We start from the raw sequence: 24614 nt of genomic DNA on the forward strand, positions 1-24614 counted from the left end.
TTACATGCATTAATTTAATAACGTGGTTAGCCTACTCAACGTAAATTATACACGAACAACATTAAACTACTCACGCAGAGAAGAACGGCTGGTGCTTTCATCAGATTTGAGGTGTTACCTCCTTTGACAGTATCACAGTATCAGCTTAAAGCACTTGTTGCAGGCTGCTGAGTTTGCATCTTTTGCTGTGAAGTACAGCCAGACTTTTGACCGCTTCGCCTTGGGCATTTTTAATCTGTAGCTCTGCTCTAAAAGAACGTATGTACCTGGACCCGCCTACTATCCTCGGAAACGTAAAATGATTGGCTGGAATCCAAAGTGTATCACATCTCAGGTAAAAAAAAACACCTAAATAAAGCACCAAAATGTGTGCTGCTGTTTGGTCTGGTTACTACCGTTTATGTCAGAACTGGTGCCATCATGGCACCGGATACCGGTACCCATCCCTAGTTGTAACACATATAAGGCATGAATGCTATTTAGTAAGCTTAAATATTGCTGGGACTCGATGACTTCATCTTGGGTGTATACTTTGTTTGTACTGCCAGGTCTACGCCCAAACAGACAAGGCATGAAAATGGTGAGAAATGAGGTTGGACTAGAAGTAACTGACTTTAGTATTGAAATGTGAAAAGCAAAGTGTTTAGGACAATAAAGGAAAATAAAGCAAGAGAAGAGTTTCTCAGAATTTGTCACCAAAATATTACTCTTGAAAAAAAAAACGTTTTTGTGGTCTAATGGCAGAAAGTGGTGAGAGTAAGTTCATAATTTTTTCTCCTTTTTTTCAGCGTGTGGGGGGGAAATGGGTCTAAAACATAGAAACTGCTTCTTACTAATAGATATAAAGCAAATATTAGAGCAATACTGAATAAAACAACTCTTTTTCCTGTCCTGTTTAATCCATTGATTAGTGGCTTAATTGATTATGTAGCTTAGGAAGCTGTGCAGCTAACAGGTCACACAACATACCAGGCTACCAGAGCAAGTGACTCCAGTAAGGCCAGCGGGAGAGGACTGTATGTGTATACAAACAACAGAAGGTGCACACACACTAAGATTACCAACACTCAGTGCTCCCCGGACTTGAAGTATTTGACTGTTACGTGTCGCCCCTTTTATCTACCTGGAGAACTCAGGGGTAATGATTACTACTGTAATACTTTAGCCACCTGCTAAATGCTATTAGCAAGCAACATCATTACCTTGGTGAAACCAACTGCTAGAGTTCTAGTGAGGCCCAAGAGAACATCTGAACAGCTTTGGGGCTGCTTTGATTGAACTGACTGGTCTAGTTTTAAGGATGATGACACTTACACTTACACTGTACTCCTCTATTATAAGAAGTTGTATCGACACGATCACTACCACAAAACATATTTCCCTTCTCTAACAACAAGCTGTGGATAATGAAAGATGTCCGAGTCCTGCTTAAGGCCCTTAACATGGTTTTCAGATCTGATGGCATACAACAATATAGTGTTGTCAGGTCTGGTTTGAAGAGGGGCATCAGAGATGCCAAGGTAGATGGATTGATTATTTTATAGCACATTTCTACTCTGTCTGAGACTTAAAGAGACTTGACTTAAAGCGTTTTATGTTCACTTCCCACTGCCTTGAGGAAGTCACAAAGATCTGAAAGGACTCATCCCATCCTGCCCATCATCTGTTCAACCTGGTGCTCTCCATCAGTAAAACCACAGACAGATTGTCTAACTGTTTTTAATCATTTTTTAAGTCATCAAATATTAAAATATTAGTTATGTGAAGTATTTGCAAGGTAAATCATTGTCAAAACAAAAAAAAAAACCAAACAGGTTGGATCACTATTTTGAGAAAGAAAAGAAATAAAGAGAAGAGAACAAAACAAAAAAATAAGGACAGAAGCAATATTAGTGCACTGCTAAGTTCGCATAACACAGTAACATGTGCTGCTCACATTGAACATCATGTGTGCTTCAGTTTAATTGATCTTTAAATGTTGTCCTGACTACCTGCTTGGCAGACCACAGTACTCACCACAGTGAATACTGGTGTTGTAGTTTTAGTTGTGCTCTAATAGTGCTTTAAGAGGAAACCAAAGTACCTTCTTATAGTGAAATAAAAGTGCTACAAATCACACCAAAAGCCACAGTTTGGTACTAGAAAGTGTTTTATTTATTTACATATTATGATGTTACAAGAAAATGTCTCTGAAAATGTGTTCCTCCACTTCATTACAAGTGCATCCCCACTTAGGTCTTTACGTTTGACAACAGTAGTTTTCTTTACATAGTATTGTATAACTCAGCCTTTTGCTTTTGTGAAAGTAAGCCTGAGACTTAATTTAGAAAAGTGTAAAGTAATGTCCCTAGCCAGACTGAAAAGGTTGCATGCATGTATACAGATGTAGAAGTTTATGCTTAAACAGAAGTTTAACTAAAATACATTTTTAAGCTTACAATGGTATCTAATATACCTAATATTAGGTGTACTGTACTGTGACATAAAAGAAACACCTAAATTATTCAGTGGATCCAAAAGGCTCATTAATCCAACCCAAAGGCCTTGACAGCAGTGTAGAGTCTCTCCCTCTCAGCTGCATCTGTTGTCCCACCTCTGTCAGTTCCCATCATGGCAAAGACTGCAGCAGAGTAAAACCACACATCCTCTGCTTTCTAAGGGGAAAAAACAAAATGTCAAAAGTAACATTTCATTCTGATGAGGTTAATTCAGCCTTTTACTACTTTACCTGTTGAGTTTTCTGGATACCAGTGTTTTTTCGCAGGGGAACAACACCTACATTATGGAATATGAAAAAAAACAAGAACTATGAATGCAGCAATTCAAATATAATGCTGTTTTCTGAATAGCTGCTATTACCTTTGCAATATTGCGTGTCATCTTTCTTCATTGCAGCAATAAGGATAGCTATAACAATCAGGCTTATAGCCAAGACAGCACACAGCATAAAAATAACTGCACTGGATCTGTGTGACCATATGCTGCTTCCTGGAACAATATGAATAAAAGATCTGACAGTTACACTGTATCAAAATGTTTTAATTGATAGACCGATGATTGCGTTACCATGAATGTCTGGCTTAGTTCCAGATGATACTGTCGAACTCTGAGCAACAGAAGAGTTGGAAATGCTCTGATTTTTTCCTGTTGGACATAAAGGTTTTTTTTATAAGTTATAAAAGCTTCGTTATAAATTTTTAATTTAGGAATTGTGTATATTAAATTAGAAGCACACTATTTTTTTTAAATAATTTTAAATTAATACTCTACTACTAATAATATTGCCAAAATAATAACAAATGTGCATTTAAAACACATAAAGTTAGATTCTGGTGAAAAACACAATAAAAAGAAATAAAACAAAATAAAAAAAATATTAAAAATGAGAAATATTTTGAAATGTACTGATTTTGTCATTACCTTTTATTAATAAATGCATCCCAGTCCATATAATGTCTGCAAGCCACTCGGAGACTCCACAGTGATACATTCCCTCATCCTCCTGAATTGTCCTCAAAATGGTCAGGTTACTAAAACTGCTGTTGCTTTTTATCTCCCATCTGGATTTAGGAAAATCTTGTGCATACTCAGGTGGTTTAGATTTCCGCACTGTCACAATTACTTTCAGTGTATCCCCGGCACTCTGTTTATACCAGTGGACTTGTCGAGGGAGGACCTCTGTGTGAGGTAGACTACAGATGAAGGATGCAGGTTCTCCAGCTTGAACAGTGATTTGTGAAACCAGTGCATCTGACATAACACATTAAAGCACATTGAGTAACAATGTATGATCCAATATGACTAGGCTGACATGCATGTCTTGACTATGAGCATTTAAGACTGAATAAAAAAGCACTTACATCCTTGATGAAGAAGATTCAGTGCAATCCAAAACACAATCATCTTCACATTGTCTTCTTCTTGGAGACTTGTCGATAATCAGCAACGTAGGTCGATAGGTCAGACTGCTGAGTACATTAAACGTGCACTTCCTGTGACACAACTTGGAGTGCCTTGCATTTAGGTGGGTGTAGTCACCCTCAACTAGCCTTTCAAATTTTTAAAAAAATGTCTTTGTGTGAATGACTTTTGGATTCTCAGGACATTTTGTGTCATTTATTACTGTGTAATGCACTTGAAATGTTGTTTTGATTGGGAAGGAATAGTCATCATTAGTGCAGCAGAAATGGCCATGCAACAAACATTGCTGCTTGCTCCTATTTTCACCTCTCTCTGTATTACATAGAACACTTTAACTAACACCTTTTTCAAGCCAAATGTACAAGAGGAAATGTGTGTGCCTCGTGCACAGAGTGAGACACTGTGAACTAGACATTCTTTGCTGGCATGTTGCAAGAAATTTTTGCATGCTTGTTAAAGCCACTTTGGATAATCCTAAAATTTGAATGATAACAGTATTTTGTGGTTAAGCTGTAACATTTCGCAAATACTAACAGTAGCAAAATAAGTGAAGGATGGAGTATGGTATGTTGGGATCTAGTAAGAATTTGGTAGCAAAAGCTTAAAAGAAAAAACTAGGCACAATGGAAACATCTTTAAGGCAGTTTTTTTCCTACAATGTCCCAAAGAAAATCCAATGTCCAATGTTTGGATGTGTAATGTATTACAAGGCACATACGTCATTGTCGTTGCTTCCTGTGCTTCTTCTCTCTTTGTCAGTTTTCTTCCTGTAAATATTGTAAATATTATTGTACAGTGAACCAAAGACACCTTATTTTTCCTGATAAAGTGCAAATTAAAAAATTGTTTAAAAGACCATTTTGTGGGAACTGGTGGCATCGGAGATGAGACTTGCAGACTTTTGCAGAATACAAATAAATACATAATTCAGCCACTTCTGTCACTCTGTGGTGGCAGTCACTGAGCTGACACTGCATTTGAGGTGTTGAATTAAACTCTGCAGAGATTTATCTTTACAGTTCTACTCACATTCACAGTTGTGATCAGAGAGCAGAAACAAGAGTTTTCTTGATAAACTGTATCTGATAGAAAGTTTTTGATAGCATGCTACAATGCTATAAATGCTATAAAACTGGGGGGAAAACACAATTACATCTGCACTGAGAGCCAATGTTCTCTCCTGAACAGCATACCTACACAACAAGTCCTCAAAATCCTGTGTCCCCTTCATCTACATGTCTATAGATGTCTGCTCCAACGACCACCATTTGAACTTGATCCAACTTATTCCAGAATTTGTCTTTAAATGAGCATCCAACTTGTGGGGCATACACGATGACAGATTTCAGCATCGCTCCAATTTCTTTCAATATATCACATGCCCAACAACGCATATAAAAATGTTGGTGTTATGGACCAATTAAGACGGTGTTAGGTTGATTTTGATAATATTTGTCATTGTTGTAATTAAATTTGTAAACCTTGTCCTTAAACTGTATGATTAGAGATTTTTCTGTTCCTCCCCTACACATCGAGGATGTGGGGGAGGCAAATAGTTGTTTAACTGCAGGCACATTCCATCTAAAGGTTCTGGTTCCTTATCTGGTAAAGGATGTTCACTCCCGGCCATTTAGGGGCTCACCTATGCTTGTATATGGTGAACCATTAAAGTTAAACCACATATGGGTGTGGGGAGATCCTCTGGATAACTACGAAATGTGGTTAAATAGTTCTAAGCTTATATTGTGTGGGAAGAAGTCACATATACAGAGACACATACACACATGCACTCACACATACACACACGTGCTCGCACATGCATGCCCACACACACTCAGTGCCTGAGCTTTTATGGGACACACTATATGGGTTTTACATTGCGTAACCAGTTTAAACCAGTTTGACAGTGTTTGTGTAACCCACGGTGGTCATTAAAAGAGCCTGCAAGGGGAGTCAGTTTGAAGTCGGCTGAACATCTTGCCGGACTTCCCTTGCTAGCAAGTGAGAACCGTACGGAGTGTCTTGCTTTTGTTCACAATGACGAACCTCTGCGCCAGCGAGGTCTGACATTAGACCGAACAGAGGGCATATACTGTAAGTCTGTGGCAGGACCTGCATTAAGTTCTTTGGATTATTACAATGTTTACCTCCTTCCTGCTTAAAACATAGCACACAACACCTAAATAAACAGAGACCTGGGCTGTTTGCAGTGCCCCCAAGAGCACTAAAGACCAGAGGACACACATCCAAATGATAACGATGTGTCCACCTCAGCAGATTCAAGAGGGAAGCCCCAGATTGACCCCTCAAGGCCAAAGGGTGAGAGCCTCAGATGTGAAGCTGACTCACCAGAGGCTGGCCCAACTCGAGAACAGGCCCCCAGAACCACCCAGCAAAAATATTATTACATTACCAATTTACATATCAGCTGGCATAGTGATTCATAGTTCTCACTCATTATTTTTTAAAAAGAATTGTTGAGCTCCTCACCTGACATAGGTGGGTATGTAAAATTCAGCGTCTTCAAACAGACGATTCAAACAAACAAACAGGCTACCATTGATGTCATCAACATGAATTTTGCATGCCTGAGAACAGTGGTTCTCAAACATTTCACAATGAGCACCACCTAATAAAATGTATGGCTCTTAAAGTACCACCCTTATGACCGACATTAAAGTACAGTAGTATAGGCCTATTTAACACCGCATACAGTTCACTTACATACATACTTATATGAATGTTATTTATTTTAACTGTCATAAACAAGATGTGACAAGTGATAATAATAACAACTGTACTGCATTAAAACATTTACAACAGGTGCGATATCCAATCTCTAAGTGATGACCTGATGAAACCTGCTTCCAGGTCCAAACTACTCTGCATTTATTAAGGCTGTTGTGTTTTTAACATGTTTTAATTCTTTATATTTTGTTCGATTTAATATGAACAAACCCCTTAAAAAAAGTCAGTGATCACAGTCGGCCTCTCTTGGTTTTTAATCATCACTATTCATTTTAAAGCTCAGTTTTTAAAACATCACGATGTAACTACAGCCCAGCCCATGCAGCGGTGTATTAATGACTGACCTTATATTGCAGTTGTTCTCCTGACTGAAGTTTGGTCTGTTAACTTCATCCTGCCATGCAGTTTCATTTGTTCCTAACCATCGGGAACCCTCATTGAGTGGAAAAAAAGTTATCCTCCAGCTTCACTGTTTATATTATGCTAACTATTGCTGTGTAGCTAGCCACCATGCAGCACATCATTATCTACCAGCTAGCCCAACTTCAGTAACCCTACAAACGTCAATGCTGTTTAGTTTTCTGTCTGCATTTATTTTGGAAGTGATAGCAGAGCTGTACATTTTAATTTTTGCTGTGACGTTTAAGCTGCTGGATTTTTGGCTTCACGACCCTACTTCATGGTTTGTGGACATCGAAACTCAGTTGGTCCTCGTGGCGTTTCGGCCGTTTGGCTCTCGGCGAAGGCAGTCACACTTTTTCTCCTCTCCCTTATCTTCCCTGCTTAGCCTCTTGTGTCCTTGTCTTGTCTCGTGTGTATTACTTTCCCTGGAACAGTCTCTCACTGTCGTTCTCTAAAACCTAAAAGAGAATTATGGATTTGATCAGCTGGTCTCTGAATGCTATTGACACCCTTTTCTAAACGAGAAGTCTGGGCTTGGGAGAGCCCGAGTGCCCTGGAGAGACTTTCCCTGCCGGATACACGATGGACGGGTGGCAGAAATGGAGGATCATGTGCCTGGCGGGACTGTCGATCGAGGACACTGAAGATATCTACCTATTCGGAACCATGGTAACAGGGTTCTTGCTGATCGGAGCTGGCTTGAGATGACCGAGATGTGGGTCCCAGGCACCTGTACTCCATTTCTAATGACAGGGGAGTGGACCTTTCTGTGTCTTTTGAAGTAAGCTATGAGTTCTTTTGTTTTCAGGACATTCAGTTTTTTTTTCTGAGCAGCAGGCAGGGAGGGATCTGAAGGTGGTCCATTTTGGTGGTGTGGCGAGGTGTGGCTTCGGTACAGCAGCAGGCGAGGCTGAGACACACTGGAGCTCCATCAGCTCATCACGCCTTCCCTGCATAAAAGAGTGTGCCAGGACCCAAGGTTGTTGGTGTTGTTGTGTGCGTGTGGTGCAGCTGAAAAGCTGCAATCGAGTGAAAGATACAGCAACTGGAAAAGAGACGTGTTGAAAGAGCAAACTATGTGGTCGGGTCCGAGCCAGCCAGTAGAGGCGCAGGCCCGAATGGTGGCCGAGCTCGTGGCCATGCAGAGGGAGCAGGCGGCGGTGTTTCACGGCCAGGCAGAACAGCTGCATGACTGGTCCAAGCGCCGGATGCAGCTGATAATGAGTCTGACAGCTCAGTTGGTTCCTGAGCATCAAAGAAACCTGCTCTGCTTGAGCCTGAGGTCAGCGCACGGTGAAGACCTGTTCTGCCTGAGTCAGAGGTCGCTGTGTCGTCTAGTCCAGCGGCATCGGCCAGAGGCCAGCGTGCCGTCTGGACCTGCCTCGGTTCTGCCAGTGGTCAGTGCGCTGTGTGGTCCTGCGTGCCAGCCACCTGGCAAGCTGCCTATGTGCCCCAACTCTGTCCACATCTTCTGCACAGCCACCGCTTGCCACGCGGTTGCCCCCCGGACCCGCCTCATCACCTCGTCAACGGCTGACTGTGGCCAATTTCCCCTTCCATCCTAGATGGTTTTGGTCACTGTCACATTCTCTACACTGCACCAAATGTAGAAAACGACAAACTGAGTGAGGGTCTCCAGGTCCTGCTGTTTAAGGATGGGTCAGTCTGTCAGACCAAAACAGTCCTGTGGCTGGAGGAGAGCATCATCGTGTTTTAATGATCCGGGTTCTTGGAGAGGTCTGTTTCCTGAGGGCTGTGTAGGCAGAGATGAGGAACATAGAGATTGTTCTAGGTCAGGAAAGGGTGTTGCTATGTAGACATGCTTGATGTTACTGTACACATTGTCTAGTGTCCTGTCCCCCCTTATAGGACACTTAACTTTGGAAAATTCCACCAGAAAAAGAAAGGGAGCATCTTGACTCAGTAAGTCTAGGGCTAAGCTCTGAATCTGACAAATATTATGCCTATGCCAAGCATTTAATAGGATATTCTTTGATGCATAGTTGTCAACATATGCACCAGCTAACATCCTAAGACACCCTGCTAACATGATTAAAATTGGCTTGGTATTTATCATAGCAAAACAGCAAAAGGCAGTCCCGTGTTCTGTCTGATGACCCTCTCTCTCTGCCTACCAACAAAATAGCTGAAGAAGAAAAGATTAAAACAGACCTACAGCATATCTACAGAGCTATATCATTATCTGTAGGTAATTTCACATCGAGAGCTTTATTTCTTTTAAAGAACCATTTGTACTTGCAGTAATGTCAAACACTGAGTGGTCTCTCTCTCTCTGGGCGACGCCTCCGCTGCATTTCCTGCAGCAGGAGGAGGAGAGCCACCTTAGTCCCCAAAGCCACCCTGCTTTTTAACTCCAGCCAATAAGACCATTTCCCACACCCATAAACATAAACTACACTCTTCTTATACTACTGACACTTTATTCACTTTTAGTCACTTACAGTTATTTATTCACCTTTCAGTCACTTTAATTTAAAAACTGTGGAATTTTAAAACTGCATATACTGTATATTTATTATTTCACTCTTATTGCCTGTTCTTATTGTCCTTATCTTCAACGTTATGCTGCTCGGTTGTTTGTTAATTGCCCCTTGGGGATAAATAAAATCTTCTGATTCTGATTCTGATTCTCTCTCTGATATGCACACACACACAGACACACACACACAGACACACACACACAGACGCGCACACACACCTGCACACACACGCACACACACGCACACCTACACACGCATACACACACATACACAGATAGAAAGAGAGGGAAAAAAGAGAAAGATTAACAGAAGTGTGGTCAGCGATGTTGTCAACTTTTTCAGCTTGTACACACAAACTCGATGCATGGAAAGTTAAGCATTGTTTTTGAGGTTGGGCTTTCAATTGAGGTGTGAATTCACAGGGGGCTTATCTTCCTGTCTCGCTTTCTATTTTAGTTGCAGGAACCTAGGCTGCTGCTTTACCTTCTCATCAGGGCGAGTGAAAAAACTACCTCTGTGTGACAATGTTCGTGAAAATACCTTAAAGTAATTAAAACCTACAAAAGAGCTGTCGACACACAGATACCCAGTCACACTACATCATCCTTACATATTCTATGAATATTCTCATATTCATAATATTAAATGGCAGATTTAGTGAAAATGAGCCAATGGCATATATCAAAGCCACTTTGTGCCAAATACAGTATTTTGCTAGTAGTTTGTTTTTGGGTCTGTGAAGAAATGTCTATCTATCTATCTATCTATCTGTCTATCTGTCTATCTATCTATCTATCTATCTATCTATCTATCTATCTATCTATCTATCTATCTATCTATCTGTCTATCTATCTATCTATCTATCTATCTATCTATCTATCGGTATTGTTTTTCTTTGATAGGTCATTAAAGTATTTATCTATGGTTAAGTATATTAGTAGCATGAGGGTTATGCTGAGTGATTTTGTGGAAATTTTCTGTGTTGTCTGTGAGCTTGCAACTCCTCCCACAATAAAAGTCAATTTGAAACTCCTAATGCACAAGCTAAACTGTCCGTGTACTTTAAAGTATGTGTTTCTCACTTGTTTAATGTTACAACTTATAGACTGACAACCTTTTAACATTTTATTGTAACAGGCTAATTATTGCACCAATTAATAATAATAATGTTATTTAAAAAAAATTACATTACTGTTAAAAACTATACTAGGATTTATAGACCAACCAGTTTGTCTGATACAAAAGTAGCTCATTGCGGCTTTTTTTAAAACTCCTCCCTTCATGCACATTTAGACTTACAGCATATCCTGTTGAAGCCTGTAGAGTTAAAGTTAGTTCTGAGTAAACAACTTTAGTGGTTGGCCAAAGAGCAGATAGATGGCTCACCACAGCCGGTCTGTTAGTGTAGATGTTCCATGTGGTTTTACAATTCAAAATGCCCTCACATAGTGCTGGTAGTTCACCCAGTTTGTTCCATAATAATTTTGCTTAATCAAAGCACGTGTATGATATAAAAATGCATACTTAACTACTAAAAGTAAGTAAGAGTAAAGGTCCGAGTGTGCTTCTCTTACTTATGTTTCCATATATAGGACTTTGTAGGTTGTGGTAAGAGCTATAGATACTCAACTCACTGTCAAAACCACCGACTCTTTTCAGTTGGTCTCTCTCTCTCTCTCGCTCTCTCTGAAGACTCAAAAATGAAGAATCGACAGTGCACACCTTTCATTTTATAAATCGAAATATCATCTATTCTATTCATACATATTTTATTTCAGTTTTGGTATTTATTTCCATGTTTAGATATTTCAAACATGAAAGACGGTGTTGTAAAATAAAATTAAAAAATCAGCTTTTTTGTAGATTTCCACAATCACTCGATCTGTGAGAATACAATGCACTAGAACTACATGGTTAAAGCTATGTGGTCAGCCTTAGGTTATTAAGGCTGCCAAGTGAGACTTGCCTAGCGGGTTAGGGTGACTGACCTCATGAACTGCTCTCTAACACACACACACACACACACACACACACACACACACACACACACACACACACACACACACACACACACACAGATGCAAAGACACACACACCCTGAGAACATAAGCAATAAGTGAGGGAAACAGACTTGGACTTTCACAGAATTTCACTCAAGCAATGGAGAACAATGCTTTTTAAAAATCCTGTAACTCTGTTTAGTCTCTCATTTGTCATGACTTTCCCCAAAATAGGCTCATTCATCAAACACTACATTTAAAGTTGAGTTGGATCAAATGAAAAAAAAAAAAAAAACCATGACCACTTATATTTTAAAATTACAGAATTAAAAAAATATTGTAATACCACTGCTGCGGCACACTGAGTAGTTTATTGACGCAGTTGTTTACACATATTTTGACATGAAAACTGCTCTAAAACTAAGCCCGAGTTGGCTATGTGATTGATAAATAAATATACAAGGGGTTGGTTGTATAAAAGATGATTACTGCCAGACTGATGATGCAACTGTCTGAACTGAGCAGAGAGTCCAGACTGTGGAGAACTAATCAGAGAAAATAAAGGGTGAAATCTAGAACACGGCAGTAAAACAGGTTTCAGGCCTGAACATGATAGCTCACCAGACTGAAGCGGAGCATTGTGGATGCTGGATAAGCAGTTGCAGGTTTGAGGAGGCAGATGTGGATGAGATGATAAACTTTGACTGTTACACTTTCACTTTTCAAAGTTATAATCTTTTATATTATTTATTTAAAATGCCCAATATAGAGGCCAAGACCAACGCAGCATGAAGGGAAGTTAGACAACTATCAGAGCTGCAGAAAGGTATCCAAGGTGTACTCTCAGTGGCAGGAGAACAATATGAGAACAGCCCCACCAAGGCTGGAGACGGTGCAATACCGGAAGAGCATATGGGAGAAAGATGTAACCCATAACAACAATACTCAGTGGCTAGCCGAGCCCCAGCAACCTCCCCAAACAGGATACAGTATCACAGTGGCAAACATCCTAGACAGAGTATATAGCATGAAGAGGCCCTGACATTATTCACACCTACTGGTTAAAGAAGTTAACTGCACTCCATGAGCATCTAGAGGCACAAATGAACCAGCTGCTAAGAGACAAAACACCAATGGAATAGCAAACTGAAGGCAAGACCGGTCAATAATTATTGGTCTACTGGTCAATAATCTGCCTCAGTACCAACCACATGTAAGCTCCTGTCCTGCATCATGACCTCTAAGATTAAGAGCCACATGAGTGAGGTACAGGAAGGAGTTGGTAAGAACACTAGAGGGGCAAAACACCAGCTATTGGTTTTATTTATTTATGTGCACTGATTTAGTTGGCATCTAGTTAAATAAAAGGATGATACGATGCAAATTGTTAATGTTAGCATGCGGTGGCTGCTTGTAGAATAAAAATATACAAATGTTCGCTGCACTGAAAATGATTTGTGTTTGCTAAATGGGAGGTCGCGATATGGGGTGGGGGGTGGGGGGGTAATTTGCATTTCAACCAATCACTTTGATTTGTGCTTTGCAAACCTTAAACACCTTCTGACTAAATCTTCCATTTGGTGGAAAGAGTACAGTACTGTGGTACTGTGAGACAGGTCTGCTGTACCACAATGATCGGAGGACTGTCTGCTTTGATTCTTCTTAGTACAACATGTAAGTGCATCTTACCTACATATATACTTACTATGACAACTACTCAGATATACGTATAGTACTGTGACATACTATTGCTGCACAATTATGAGTTAAAGGTCATATTAGATGACCTCTAAAACACTGTATAGAGATGCAAATATGTATATGTTTCAGTGATTTTCTCCTGTTGTGTTATGACAATTACTGTTTCTTTTCTTTAGCCTTGCTTCATACTGCAGAGGTTCCTCATCTGATCTCTTTGACTACACTTGAACTTGGTGGAAATGCCACTTTTCACTGTCCGTTCTCTGAGAAGACAGACAGATTCTTCCACTGGTATAAGCAGTCTCTTGGGAAAATGGTTCAAACAGTAGCTACAGTAGTTTATAAGAAGATAGAGCTCATCAGTCCATTTAATCATACACGTTTCCATGTCCATAAATCAAATGATCAGTGTTTTCTTACGATCAATCACATAAACAAAGAGGATGAAGCAACATACTTTTGTCAAACTGGATCCGAGTTTTTACAACATTTCGTTAGAGGATTCTTCTTGGCTGTAAAAGGTAAAATATGCTACATTATGATTGGTGTGTATTGGTGTTGTTTTTTTTCTGTCAATAATTACAAATCTTTTCCATCTTGCAAATAACTGAGCTCAGTCATTTCTGTTCAAACTCTACTTTTAATACATCACACAGATTATAATCACCAGACATCTGTTTATGTGACACAAACTCCAAAGTCATCATCGGTCCAACTGGGAAACACGGTCACCCTCCAGTGTTCATTTCTCACCAAGAACAAAGAAAGCAGTGCTCAGTGTCCCAGTGACCGCAGTGTGCACTGGTTCAAAAGTGGATCAGGAGAAAACCATCCAAGTATCATTTATAGAAATGTCACTCATAGAAACAGCATGGATGATACAGAGAGACGCTGCATCTACCATCTGTCCAAAACCATACAGAACCTCTCTGATACTGGGACTTACTACTGTGCTGTCGCCACATGTGGAGTGATACTGTTTGGTGAAGGATCTAAAGTGGACACAAGTAAGTATGTACAGTCTCTAATATCCTGAACTCTTTTACACATATAAAAACAGGTAGGCTGAACTTGATTAGCCGTTTGGTATTTGGATGGGTTATCTGTAGAAGTCAGCACAAGCCAACTCTAAAGGTTGTATTGAAATCATAATTTCATACAGTGGGGCAAAAAAGTATTTAGTCAGCCACCGATTGTGCAAGTTCCCCCACCTAAAATGATGACAGAGGTCAGTAATTTGCACCAGAGGTACACTTCAACTGTGAGAGACAGAATGTGAAAAAAAAATCCATGAATCCACATGGTAGGATTTGTAAAGAATTTATTGGTAAATCAGGGTGGAAAATAAGTATTTTGGTCATAACAAAAATACAACTCAATACTTTGTAACATAACCTTTGTTGGCAATAACAGAGGTCAAACGTTTACTATAGGTCTTTACCAGGTTTGCACACACAGTAGCTGGTATTTTGGCCCATTCCCTCCATGCAGATCTCTCGAGAGGCAGTGAGTGTTTTGGGGCTGTCGCCGAGCAACACGGACTTTCAACTCCCGCCACAGATTTTCTATGGGGTGAGGGTCTGGAGACTGGCTAGGCCACTCCAGGACTTTCAAATGCTTCTTACGGAGCCACTCCTTTGTTGCCCGGGCGGTGTGTTTTGGATCATTGTCATGTTGGAAGACCCAGCCTCGTTTCATCTTCAAAGTTCTCACTGATGGAAGGAGGTTTTGGCTCAAAATCTCACGATACATGGCCCCATTCATTCTGTCCTTAACACGGATCAGTCGTCCTGTCCCCTTGGCAGAAAAACAGCCCCATAGCATGATGTTTCCACCCCCATGCTTCACAGTAGGTATGGTGTTTCTTGGGATGCAACTCAGTATTCTTCGTCCTCCAAACACGACGAGTTGAGTTTATACCAAAAAGTTCTACTTTGGTTTCATCTGACCACATGACATTCTCCCAATCCTCTGCTGTATCATCCATGTGCTCTCTGGCAAACTTCAGACGGGCCTGGACATGCACTGGCTCCAGCAGCGGAACACGTCTGGCACTGCGGGATTTGATTCCCTGCCGTTGTAGTGTGTTACTGATGGTGACCTTTGTTACTTTGGTCCCAGCTCTCTGCAGGTCATTCACCAGGTCCCCCCGTGTGGTTCTGGGATCTTTGCTCACCGTTCTCATGATCATTTTGACCCCACGGGATGAGATCTTGCGTGGTGCCCCAGATCGAGGGAGATTATCAGTGGTCTTGTATGTCTTCCATTTTCTGATGATTGCTCCCACAGTTGATTTTTTCACACCAAGCTGCTTGCCTATTGTAGATTCACTCTTCCCAGTCTGGTGCAGGTCTACAATACTTTTCCTGGTGTCCTTCGAAAGCTCTTTGGTCTTGGCCATGGCGGAGTTTGGAGTCTGACTGTTTGAGGCTGTGGACAGGTGTCTTTTATACAGATGATGAGTTCAAACAGGTGCCATTCATACAGGTAACGAGTGGGGGACAGAAAAGCTTCTTACAGAAGACGTTACAGGTCTGTGAGAGCCAGAGATTTTCCATGTTTGAGGTGACCAAATACTTATTTTCCACCCTAATTTACGAATAAATTCTTTACAAATCCTACCATGTGGATTCATGGATTTTTTTTTTCACATTCTGTCTCTCACAGTTGAAGTGTACCTCTGGTGCAAATTACTGACCTCTGTCATCATTTTAGGTGGGGGAACTTGCACAATCGGTGGCTGACTAAATACTTTTTTGCCCCACTGTATATATTTTTTGAAACAGCTACATTACTTAAAACAAAATGTGGTGACATTGTGAAAAGCAAAATGTATTTCATTGTGCAGAACATTTTTACCTTTGATGTATTTCACATCTGTACTGAGAAAAATGTAAAAGGTAAAATAAGGTTATATTACTGTTTATTTGTTACAGTAGTTGAAATGTTCAAATAACCAGTATTACCCACATCATTACACCACCAGCAGCAGCCTGAACCATTGATCTAAAGTATCCATGTTGGTTATGTCAAATTTGGATCTTATCATCCAGATGACTCAGTGGAAATTAACTGTTATTACACCAGGCAAGAGCTTTCCACTCTTCTTTTGTCCAATTGTGGTAAGCCCATGCAAGCTGTAGCCTCAGATTCCTGTTTTTAGCTGACAAAGAATGGTCTTCTGCTGCTGTAGCCCATCTGCTATAATGTTCAACATGTTGCATTCAGAGATGTTATTCTGCATACCTTGGCTATAATTTGAGTTATTGAGGAGTGTGGCCATTCTCCTTTGACCTCAATATCAACAAAGAATCTTCACCTGAAGAACTGCTGCTAACTGGATTTTTTTTCTTCCTGATTCACTTTTCATTCTCTATGAAGCCTAGATGGCTGTGTGACGAAAATCCCAGTAGACCAGCAATTTGAAAATTATTCCCAACTTCCTGTCTGACACTATGACGCTATGTTCAGAGACGCTTAAATAATATTTCATGTCACTTTGAAATTCAGCAGACTCTCTTTATCATATCTACATGCCTACAGCTGTGGTCAAAAGGTTACATACATGCATGATCAGCATGAATGATGGTAATTTGGGAATGAATTCTGTGAACTGTTCTTTTTCATGGGTGAAATGAATCTGCACCATGAATCTTTACTAAGATGCTCAAGCTTAATTTCCTCTAATCCTCACAGAATCAAAAGTATATATACAGGCATAAAGTATACATGTACCCTCATTAATATTTGGTTAAATATTTCTTAAAAACTTGACCAGACACTTTTGGTAGCTACCAGGATGCATTACGGCAGAATTCAGGGTGGATATTTGACCACTTTTATTAGCAAAATTGGTCGGTTTCATGCCTGGCTTTTAAGCACAGTCTACAAATTCTCAGTAGGATTGAGGTCAGAGCTTTTCGAGGGCCATTACAGAAGCTTAATGAAATGTTATTCATCTTTGTCACCACACTGTCAGGCTCTGGAAGAAGACCTAAACTGTCACCTCCAGTTAAGCAAATGTACAGAAATTCATCAAATATTATTATACTCAGCTTTCTGCCAAAAAATGTGTTTTGTCTGTCTACAAAGGTAAGATTCTGAGGAAGGAAACAAAAAGTTAAGCAATTTAGCATTACCAGTAAATTATGTTGCTGTTAACTGTTTGCCAAAAACTGCCAAAATACTTCCAAGAATATGTTTTGCCAAAATATAACATTTGTTTGAGTGTAGTAAACATTTCTCTTCTTCCAGGAACTGAAGTGGACCCATTGATTCTTACTCTTGGAGGACTGTTGGTCTGCTGTGTGACTGTAATCATCGTCCTCATTTCCTGCATGACTTGTTGTCATTTCAAAGGTTGATTATAGATTGACATTTATATTATTTGCATATATATCTAGAATATGATATTAATATGATTCTACTGCAGTAATATTTTTTTATTTAAATTCTGTTTTTTAATAGTAAAACTAATTCTCAAAATCAATTATTAGGCTCCAGTATTTCATAAATGTTGTTAAAAGATTAGAGATTTACTGATTTGCCCACCTGGATGTCCTTGGCTAAGTTACAACCACAGGCTCATTAATCCAGATGCCCTTGAGCAAAACTCTTTCACAGTTCTCCTCAGCATAACATCTGCATACATTATACACCAGGGTAAAAAATTATTTAAAAAAATATTTGTTCATTTTTTTTCTTAGAGAATGAAAACTATTACATCCTGATATGCAGCCTCTGATTTTATTAACAGGAGCAACAAGTGTTTCCCATCGTCTGGGACATAACAAGTCAGTTGCAAATCCGACAAATGATTTGGTAAATATTAATTTTTGTTTTTCCAAATTGTTTTTGTAATTGTTTTTCCAAAACATAACAAAGCTACATTTTCACTACAAAAAACACAGAACAGCAGCCCAGAGGAAAAGTTTCCACACAAGACACATGATATTTGACAAGAGCACACAAAGCTGCTAGCCCATTCTAACATATAAAAGACGAAAGATTGAGCGCTCTCCAAATCTAGCAAAATATGAGCTGCTGTTAATGTGCTGTTCTCTGCTTTACTGTTGCCAGAGCAGGTCTTCAGTCCCCTTCTGCCTTATGTGATCATCTAGTCTGCATATATGCTGTATTTCTGACTGCTGAGTTGATAATATAGCTACAACAAAGAAAATCTAAAATATTTTTTCATTAACAAATATATTTCTGTAGGATGGAGAAGAAAAAGATGTTAACTATGCACCGTTGGATTTCTCTACAAGGAAGATGAGAGAAGGAAAAAAGAAGAAGAGTGACTACGCAGACTGTGTGTACTCTTTTGTCAAATCAGAAGAACAAAACCAGCAGTAGCCTTCTCTCAGAAGAGAAAAAAATCCTCAGCTTGCTTAGTCATTGTTACATTTGATTTGTAACATTCTATTTCCTTTTCCAAGACATTTTGCTAGGAACCAGTTGACCATCAAATTACATCATTTGGCAACTAGCGTTGCCAATTTTTGAACTATCAATTAAGGGACACTCTGGTGTGCCAGAAGCACAATGTACAACAAGCTGGGCAAACTGTAAATATGCACTATGTGCATAATTATGTATACTGCACTATGCAAATATGTGTAAATACTCTTCTAATAAAAATGCAGTAAAATGTTGGCATTCAGTTTAATCAATATTTCATTTAAAACAATAAAGAAATATACAGTAAATGATAACAGAAATCACATGGGCAATTTCTCTGAAAAATAAGAAAAAAACTATTGAAATTAAATACTGTAAATAGGGGCTTCAACCACCCAGTTACATTTTTCAAGGATATGTTTTTATTCATTGCTGACAGGCTGAACCCTGGTATGTTTTTCTTCCCATTGTTCAAGATTCAAAGATTCAAAGAGGTTATTGTCATGTATACAGAAGAAATAGCATTTCTCTGTGCAATTGAATTCTTCCTTTCCTGTCCATACGCGAATGCCAAGTTAGGGTAAGGGTTAAAGGAACAAGATAAAAATAAGTATAAAAATAAGACAAAATATGAAGATAAATAAAGATAAAAATAAGGAAAAAAAATAACGAAAGATAAATAAATAAGTAAAAAAAAGCAAATGATTGAGACAAGTGATGTCGTATGCAGATATCGTTGTAGATGCATGTACAAAGGAGCTTAATGTGCAAAATTAATTTAGTGTGCAAAGTGTCCTGATGTGCACATTGCAGCTGCGGTAGGTCAGCTGTTCAGGAGTCTGATGGCAGTGGGGAAGAAGGAGTTGTTGAGTCGGGACCTTCTGGATTTCACACTTCTAAACCTTCGTCTCGAGAGTAGAAGTGTGAACAGTACGTGTTGAGGGTGTGTGGAGTCTTTGAGGATGGAGGCAGCTCTCCTCTGGACTCGATGGTAGATGCTCTGCATAGTGATCAGGGGAGTCCTGATGATCTTCTCCGCAGCTGTTATCACTCTCTCCAGGTGTTTGCCGTACCATGCAGTGATGCAGCTGGTCAATGTGCTCTCCACATAGCAGCTGTAGAAGCTGTTGAGGATCTTGGCCGACATACCAAATTTCCTTAGCCTCCTCAGGATATATAGCTGCTGCTGAGCCTTCTTGACCAGCTGTGTAGTGTTCAGTGTCCAGGTGAGGTCCTCACTGATGTGGACGCCCAGGTACCTAAAGCTGCTCACGCTCTCCACTTCACTCTAAACAGCAGCTGGTGAGGCCTCTTCTTCTTCCTCATGTCCACTATCATCTCCTTTGTTTTATCAGTGCTGAGGGTGAGGTTGTCCTCACACCATGACACCAGACTAGTCACCTCTCTCCTATAAGCCGCCTCGTCCCCACCAGTGATGCAACCGATCACTGCAGTGTCACCCGCAAACTTCAGTATGATGTTGTTTTTGTTGGAGGTGACGCAGTCGTGGGCATACAGGGTGTAGAGGATGGGGCTGAGGACGCATCTCTGTGGTACGCCAGTGTTTGTGATAATGCTGACTGAAGTCCTGTTGCCGATCCTGACAGACTGAGGCCTGCCAGCCAAAAAGTCTTGTAGCCAGTCACAGAGGGTTGGGTGCAGGCCAAGTGTAGACAGTTCGTGGATGAGTTTGTGAGGGATGATTGTGTTGAAGGCGGAGCTGTAGTCAACAAAGACTACCCTGATGTAGGAGTCTGTTGGGCCGGTATGCATACTGCAGGGGATCCAGAGTGTGTGGAATATTGCTCTTGATGTAGGCCAGCACTACTCTGTCAAAACACTTTGCAATGATTGGAGTGAGTGCAACTGATCTGTGATCTCTGGGCTTTTCTTAGGGAGAGGGATGATGGTTGTGGTCTTGAAGCATGTGGGAACGATGCTCTGGCTGAGGAAAAGGTTGAAGATGGATGTGAGAACATCAGCCAGCTCGTTAGCACATGCTCTAATGGCCCGTCCAGGGATGTTGTCTGGTCCTGCTGCCTTGCGGGGGGTTGATCATCCTCAGGACCTTGTGTACTTGGTCTATGAGCCCACTGGCGGGGGAGAGGGTCGCGTGATCTGGGGTTTGTGGAGGGTCTGGGAGGTCTGGGGGTATGGGATGTCCGGAAGGTCTGGGAGGTCTGGGGGGTCTCAAAGCGGGTGTAAAACATGTTGAGATCATCCGGCAGACCGCCTACAGAGCTGATGGTGTTGGTGGTAGCCCTATACTACGTGATGTGCTGCATGCCTTGCCACATCCGCCTGGGGTCAGCAGAAGAATAGAAGCCAACCAGCTTCCCTCCGTACTGCCTCTTAGCTGCTGTAATAGCTTTCCTCAGTCTGTACTTCACAGCTTTGTACTCCATCTCATTGCTTGATCTGAATGCAAGAGAGTGAGTACGCAGCATGTGTCGTCCCATTCCAGGACTTTATCTGAAAGCCAGGTCTCGGTGAAAATAAGAGCGCGGCATTCTCTTATTTCCGTCAAATTTTGTCGAGTTTGTTTTGGATTACTTACTCAAATGTAACTGAAGAAGACTGTAATTGGAGGGGGGGGGGGGGGGTTGTTTCTTTTTTTGTTGTTGTTGTTTTTTGCAATATGCTGATGGATGTTAGGATTTCCAATCGTGTCTTGTAAGGAAACAGTTATGGTTTAGGTGTGAAACTCGTGTAGTAACCTGTTATACAGGTTATTGTTTGGTATGTTGGGAAAAGAGAGAATATTTTAGTGCATAAAATAGCTGATTGCACACAGTATACCCGACCTGGTGAGGAAAAGCTGGAATGTGGACTCCAGCTTGTTGGTCTGGTGACCCAAACAGGCTCTTCTTCATATTTTTCTTATTTTATAAAATGCTTTTCAAACTCAAACATTATGACTAACACCTGGATTTTCCCGTTTGAGTGCAGCTAGCCAAAAAGCGAAGAGCCAATTACTGCTAAATTGACAGAGTGAAAGTGGGCGGTATTCATATTCATACATTAACCCAAACCAACTCCACTTAACTATTATTGTTGCTAATAAATGCAAAAAGTGAGTGGAAAATAAACTGCCCATTCCCAAACAGAACATGATCTAGTGTCTCTTTATTGTGAAACTTGCACCTCCAACCCAAACCCTAAAGCAATTTGTTCACTTTCTTTGCTTTAATTTTTATGAAAGTATTAGTGAGAACAGGTTGCCCTGATGCCCTCAGATAACACACACTGGACCTTAAGCCCTATATTCACACAAACACATAAAAAGTGGCAGACAGCTTTTAGAAAACAATAGATTTATTGGAAATTTTAGGCATCCCATTCTCTTTGCTGCATCAATATAACAGTCATCTTCTCTTTATCATGATTACTGTTAGGTTGAAATTGTTAAATGTTGTCATCATTGTACTTAAATTTGTAAGTCTTGCCTTAAACTGTATGATCAAAGACATTCTTCTGTTTTTGCTCCCCTCCCCAGCCTGTTGAATGGTGAGGACGGCTATAGTGTAACTGTAGGCACATCCTCAGCAGGAAGTCACACAAACGCACCCCCATTCATACACACTCACGTGCACATACACACATACACACACACATGCTCCCACACACACACACACATGCTCCACACACACACACACACACACACACACACACACACACACACACACACACACACACACACACAGTGTTTTAACCTTTTGTGACCATAGGGGGGTTTTACAATGGTTGTTGGTGTAAACTGTGTGTCGCACAATAAAAGGCTGCAGCGGGGTGATGTTCTTTGGAGTGGTCTGAGATCAAGGGCAGAAAGGCTGCTCTGAGATCCTTCCCTTGCTAGCAAGTAAAACCGATCGATTGCTGCTCTATCTTGCTTTCTTCAAGTCTGAACTAGCGGGCCTGTTGAAATGCAGACCCAGCAATTACTTTCATAAAAATGAATAAAACAGTGGAAAACTTTGACTGGACACCATTTAACTTCTGTTGATCTAGCACCCAGAATGAATTTAGGTGCGATTCATGGTCTGGAACAACCCGTCCATTCTCTAAGCAATCTATTTTAAAACAGTGAATGCGGTGAGTGAGGTGACAACAGACAGTGAAGCAGGACTTCCCCCTTACAGACTACAGTTAGTTTCTGATTCAAAAAGCACATTTTAAAAGTTAAGCAAATTAAAGTAAATAAGAACATGTGATAAGGATAGTGCAACTGGATGTCAGTTACACATAAAATCTCACAATGAGTTTATGAATACAGTCTTGTTCCTATACCTTAATATACTTTACTAGTAAAATTAGATTTCAAGGGATTGAACAAGAGAGACACTTATGAGTGTGCACACAAAACAATGCAAAGATCATGAGCGTGATCATGGGAGAGTTAAATTAAGTGCCCTATTCAAAAATTACTTTCCTTTTGTCATTCTCACTCTTTCAGTCTTTAGACCAGCTCAGATCTTTGTGTCAGGTTTGCACCAAACCCAGGGGTTTGAAGTCCCACTCCAATTCAGGAAATGTTATGAAGCTTTTCAACTACAAATGCACATGGGTTCATTATATTCTTTTTACTGTTTATTACCACAAAGACAAAGACAATCACACCTATAATATATCTTCTTTGAAAGCAGTAAAACAGCAGTGTACCAGCAGGGCAGATGGAAATACTATTATTATGGACCCAGCTGACTCATAAACGAACTCCTTTATTTTGCAGTGATGTACAGTGCATATCCCAAACCCAAAGACACAAAAAGATAAGAGTATTTTTTATGTGTTTATGGTATTGGCATGAATTACTATATTTAATTGAAAATATGTACCTGTGTGCAAGGGGAAATATCAGTTCGTATCTGGTTAGGCTAAGACTTACTAACTGGTACAATGCTTTCTATGTTTTTGCAAGATTATAAGATTACAGATAAGACACCTGAGTTAGAAAACACAAACACTGCAGTTGTCTTTCACTCGGGAGGGCAGTCATGGACGCACGACCTGCGTCTCATCACTGTCTACGTGCTTTATTTATACTTGTCTGTATGTGTGTGTGTGTGTGTGTGTGTGTGTGTGTGTACAAATAGTTCAGAGTTCTTAGAATAAGAACTCTGAGCTGAGGTTCCCCTTTTTCTAAATCTGTATGTTCTTACAGAAAGAGGAAGCTGTTAGTTGTTTATCACACAAAAGTACATGTCAAAAGTCACGTAGACATTTGCTTAGTGATCAATAAAATAATATATTTCATGAAGCTGATCACATTATATAAAAACTATTTTCCTTTGACACAAAGAATTGCAGTTACAAAGTGGCGTGAGTAGAAAGGGTTAGAGGCTACAAAAAAGTTTTCTTGCACTAAATATTATTTGTTCATGTGTTAAATGTGGGATGGGGGGTCATTTACATTTCAATTAGATTGTGCTTTGCTAACCTTAAACACCTTGTAGCTAAACTTTACATTCTGTGGAAAGACATCAGTACTGTAAGACAAGAAAGACGGGCAACTTTGATTCTTCTTAATACAAGAGTTACTTAAACCTACTGTAAGAACAATATTATAAGATATTGTCGTTGCAACTGATGTGTGTAATAAAATATTTGATAATAATGGTAATTATATTGTCCCCAATGGAAAACTGATTTGCAGCATGTCCACTCATCAAACAACACATAAATTGTAAAAAACAAACAAACCAGAAACGGCCCAAGTTTTATCAGTAGCATCAACAAAGTTCAATGATGGCAACAACCCTTATGGTTTAATATTGTTAAGCATGACAATATCAGCATGTATAAAAGACTGTCTCTTGGTCTTCACTGCAGGTACTTTATACCAGCAACTCGAGGGAAGCTGCTGAGAGGATGGTCTAAACATAATAAGAAAGAGGTCGCCTTCCTCAACACCTCCCTGTTGTAAAAATCCACAAGCAAGGTC

At 40.1% G+C, this 24614-nt stretch overlaps 2 protein-coding genes across 2 annotated transcripts; one reads left to right on the top strand and one right to left on the bottom strand.

Annotated features, from left to right (window-relative positions):
- Positions 1-2131: 2131 nt before the first annotated feature.
- Positions 2132-4249, bottom strand: LOC120720432. Its single transcript, XM_040010110.1, has 6 exons — positions 3861-4249; positions 3421-3750; positions 3067-3144; positions 2860-2988; positions 2729-2775; positions 2132-2654 (listed from the first exon to the last, which is right to left on the bottom strand). The coding sequence occupies exons 1-6, from the start codon at positions 3901-3903 to the stop codon at positions 2526-2528; spliced, it is 756 nt and encodes a 251-aa protein (XP_039866044.1). The 5' UTR covers positions 3904-4249; the 3' UTR covers positions 2132-2525.
- Positions 4250-13080: 8831 nt separating this feature from the next.
- On the top strand, positions 13081-18977 carry LOC120720462. The gene is made up of 6 exons (XM_040010148.1): positions 13081-13246; positions 13450-13794; positions 13930-14280; positions 17528-17632; positions 18030-18094; positions 18491-18977. The coding sequence occupies exons 1-6, from the start codon at positions 13204-13206 to the stop codon at positions 18626-18628; spliced, it is 1047 nt and encodes a 348-aa protein (XP_039866082.1). The 5' UTR covers positions 13081-13203; the 3' UTR covers positions 18629-18977.
- Positions 18978-24614: the final 5637 nt, after the last annotated feature.

This window comes from Simochromis diagramma, unplaced genomic scaffold (assembly GCF_900408965.1).
Source record: "Simochromis diagramma unplaced genomic scaffold, fSimDia1.1 OVJJ01000585.1, whole genome shotgun sequence".
Taxonomy (NCBI): domain Eukaryota; kingdom Metazoa; phylum Chordata; class Actinopteri; order Cichliformes; family Cichlidae; genus Simochromis; species Simochromis diagramma.

What these genes read in the sequence shown, in the direction of transcription:
- LOC120720462 (XM_040010148.1), top strand. Translation starts at nt 13,204, where the DNA reads ATGATCGGAGGACTGTCTGCTTTGATTCTTCTTAGTACAACAT. An exon ending in GATTCTTCTTAGTACAACAT is followed by an intron (nt 13,247 to 13,449) that starts GTAAGTGCATCT and finishes TCTTTTCTTTAG; the next exon opens with CCTTGCTTCATACTGCAGAG. An exon ending in GACTTGTTGTCATTTCAAAG is followed by an intron (nt 17,633 to 18,029) that starts GTTGATTATAGA and finishes TTTTATTAACAG; the next exon opens with GAGCAACAAGTGTTTCCCAT.
- LOC120720432 (XM_040010110.1), bottom strand. Translation starts at nt 3,903, where the DNA reads ATGATTGTGTTTTGGATTGCACTGAATCTTCTTCATCAAGGAT. An exon ending in GAATCTTCTTCATCAAGGAT is followed by an intron (nt 3,751 to 3,860) that starts GTAAGTGCTTTT and finishes GTGTTATGTCAG; the next exon opens with ATGCACTGGTTTCACAAATC. An exon ending in GATGCATTTATTAATAAAAG is followed by an intron (nt 3,145 to 3,420) that starts GTAATGACAAAA and finishes TATGTCCAACAG; the next exon opens with GAAAAAATCAGAGCATTTCC.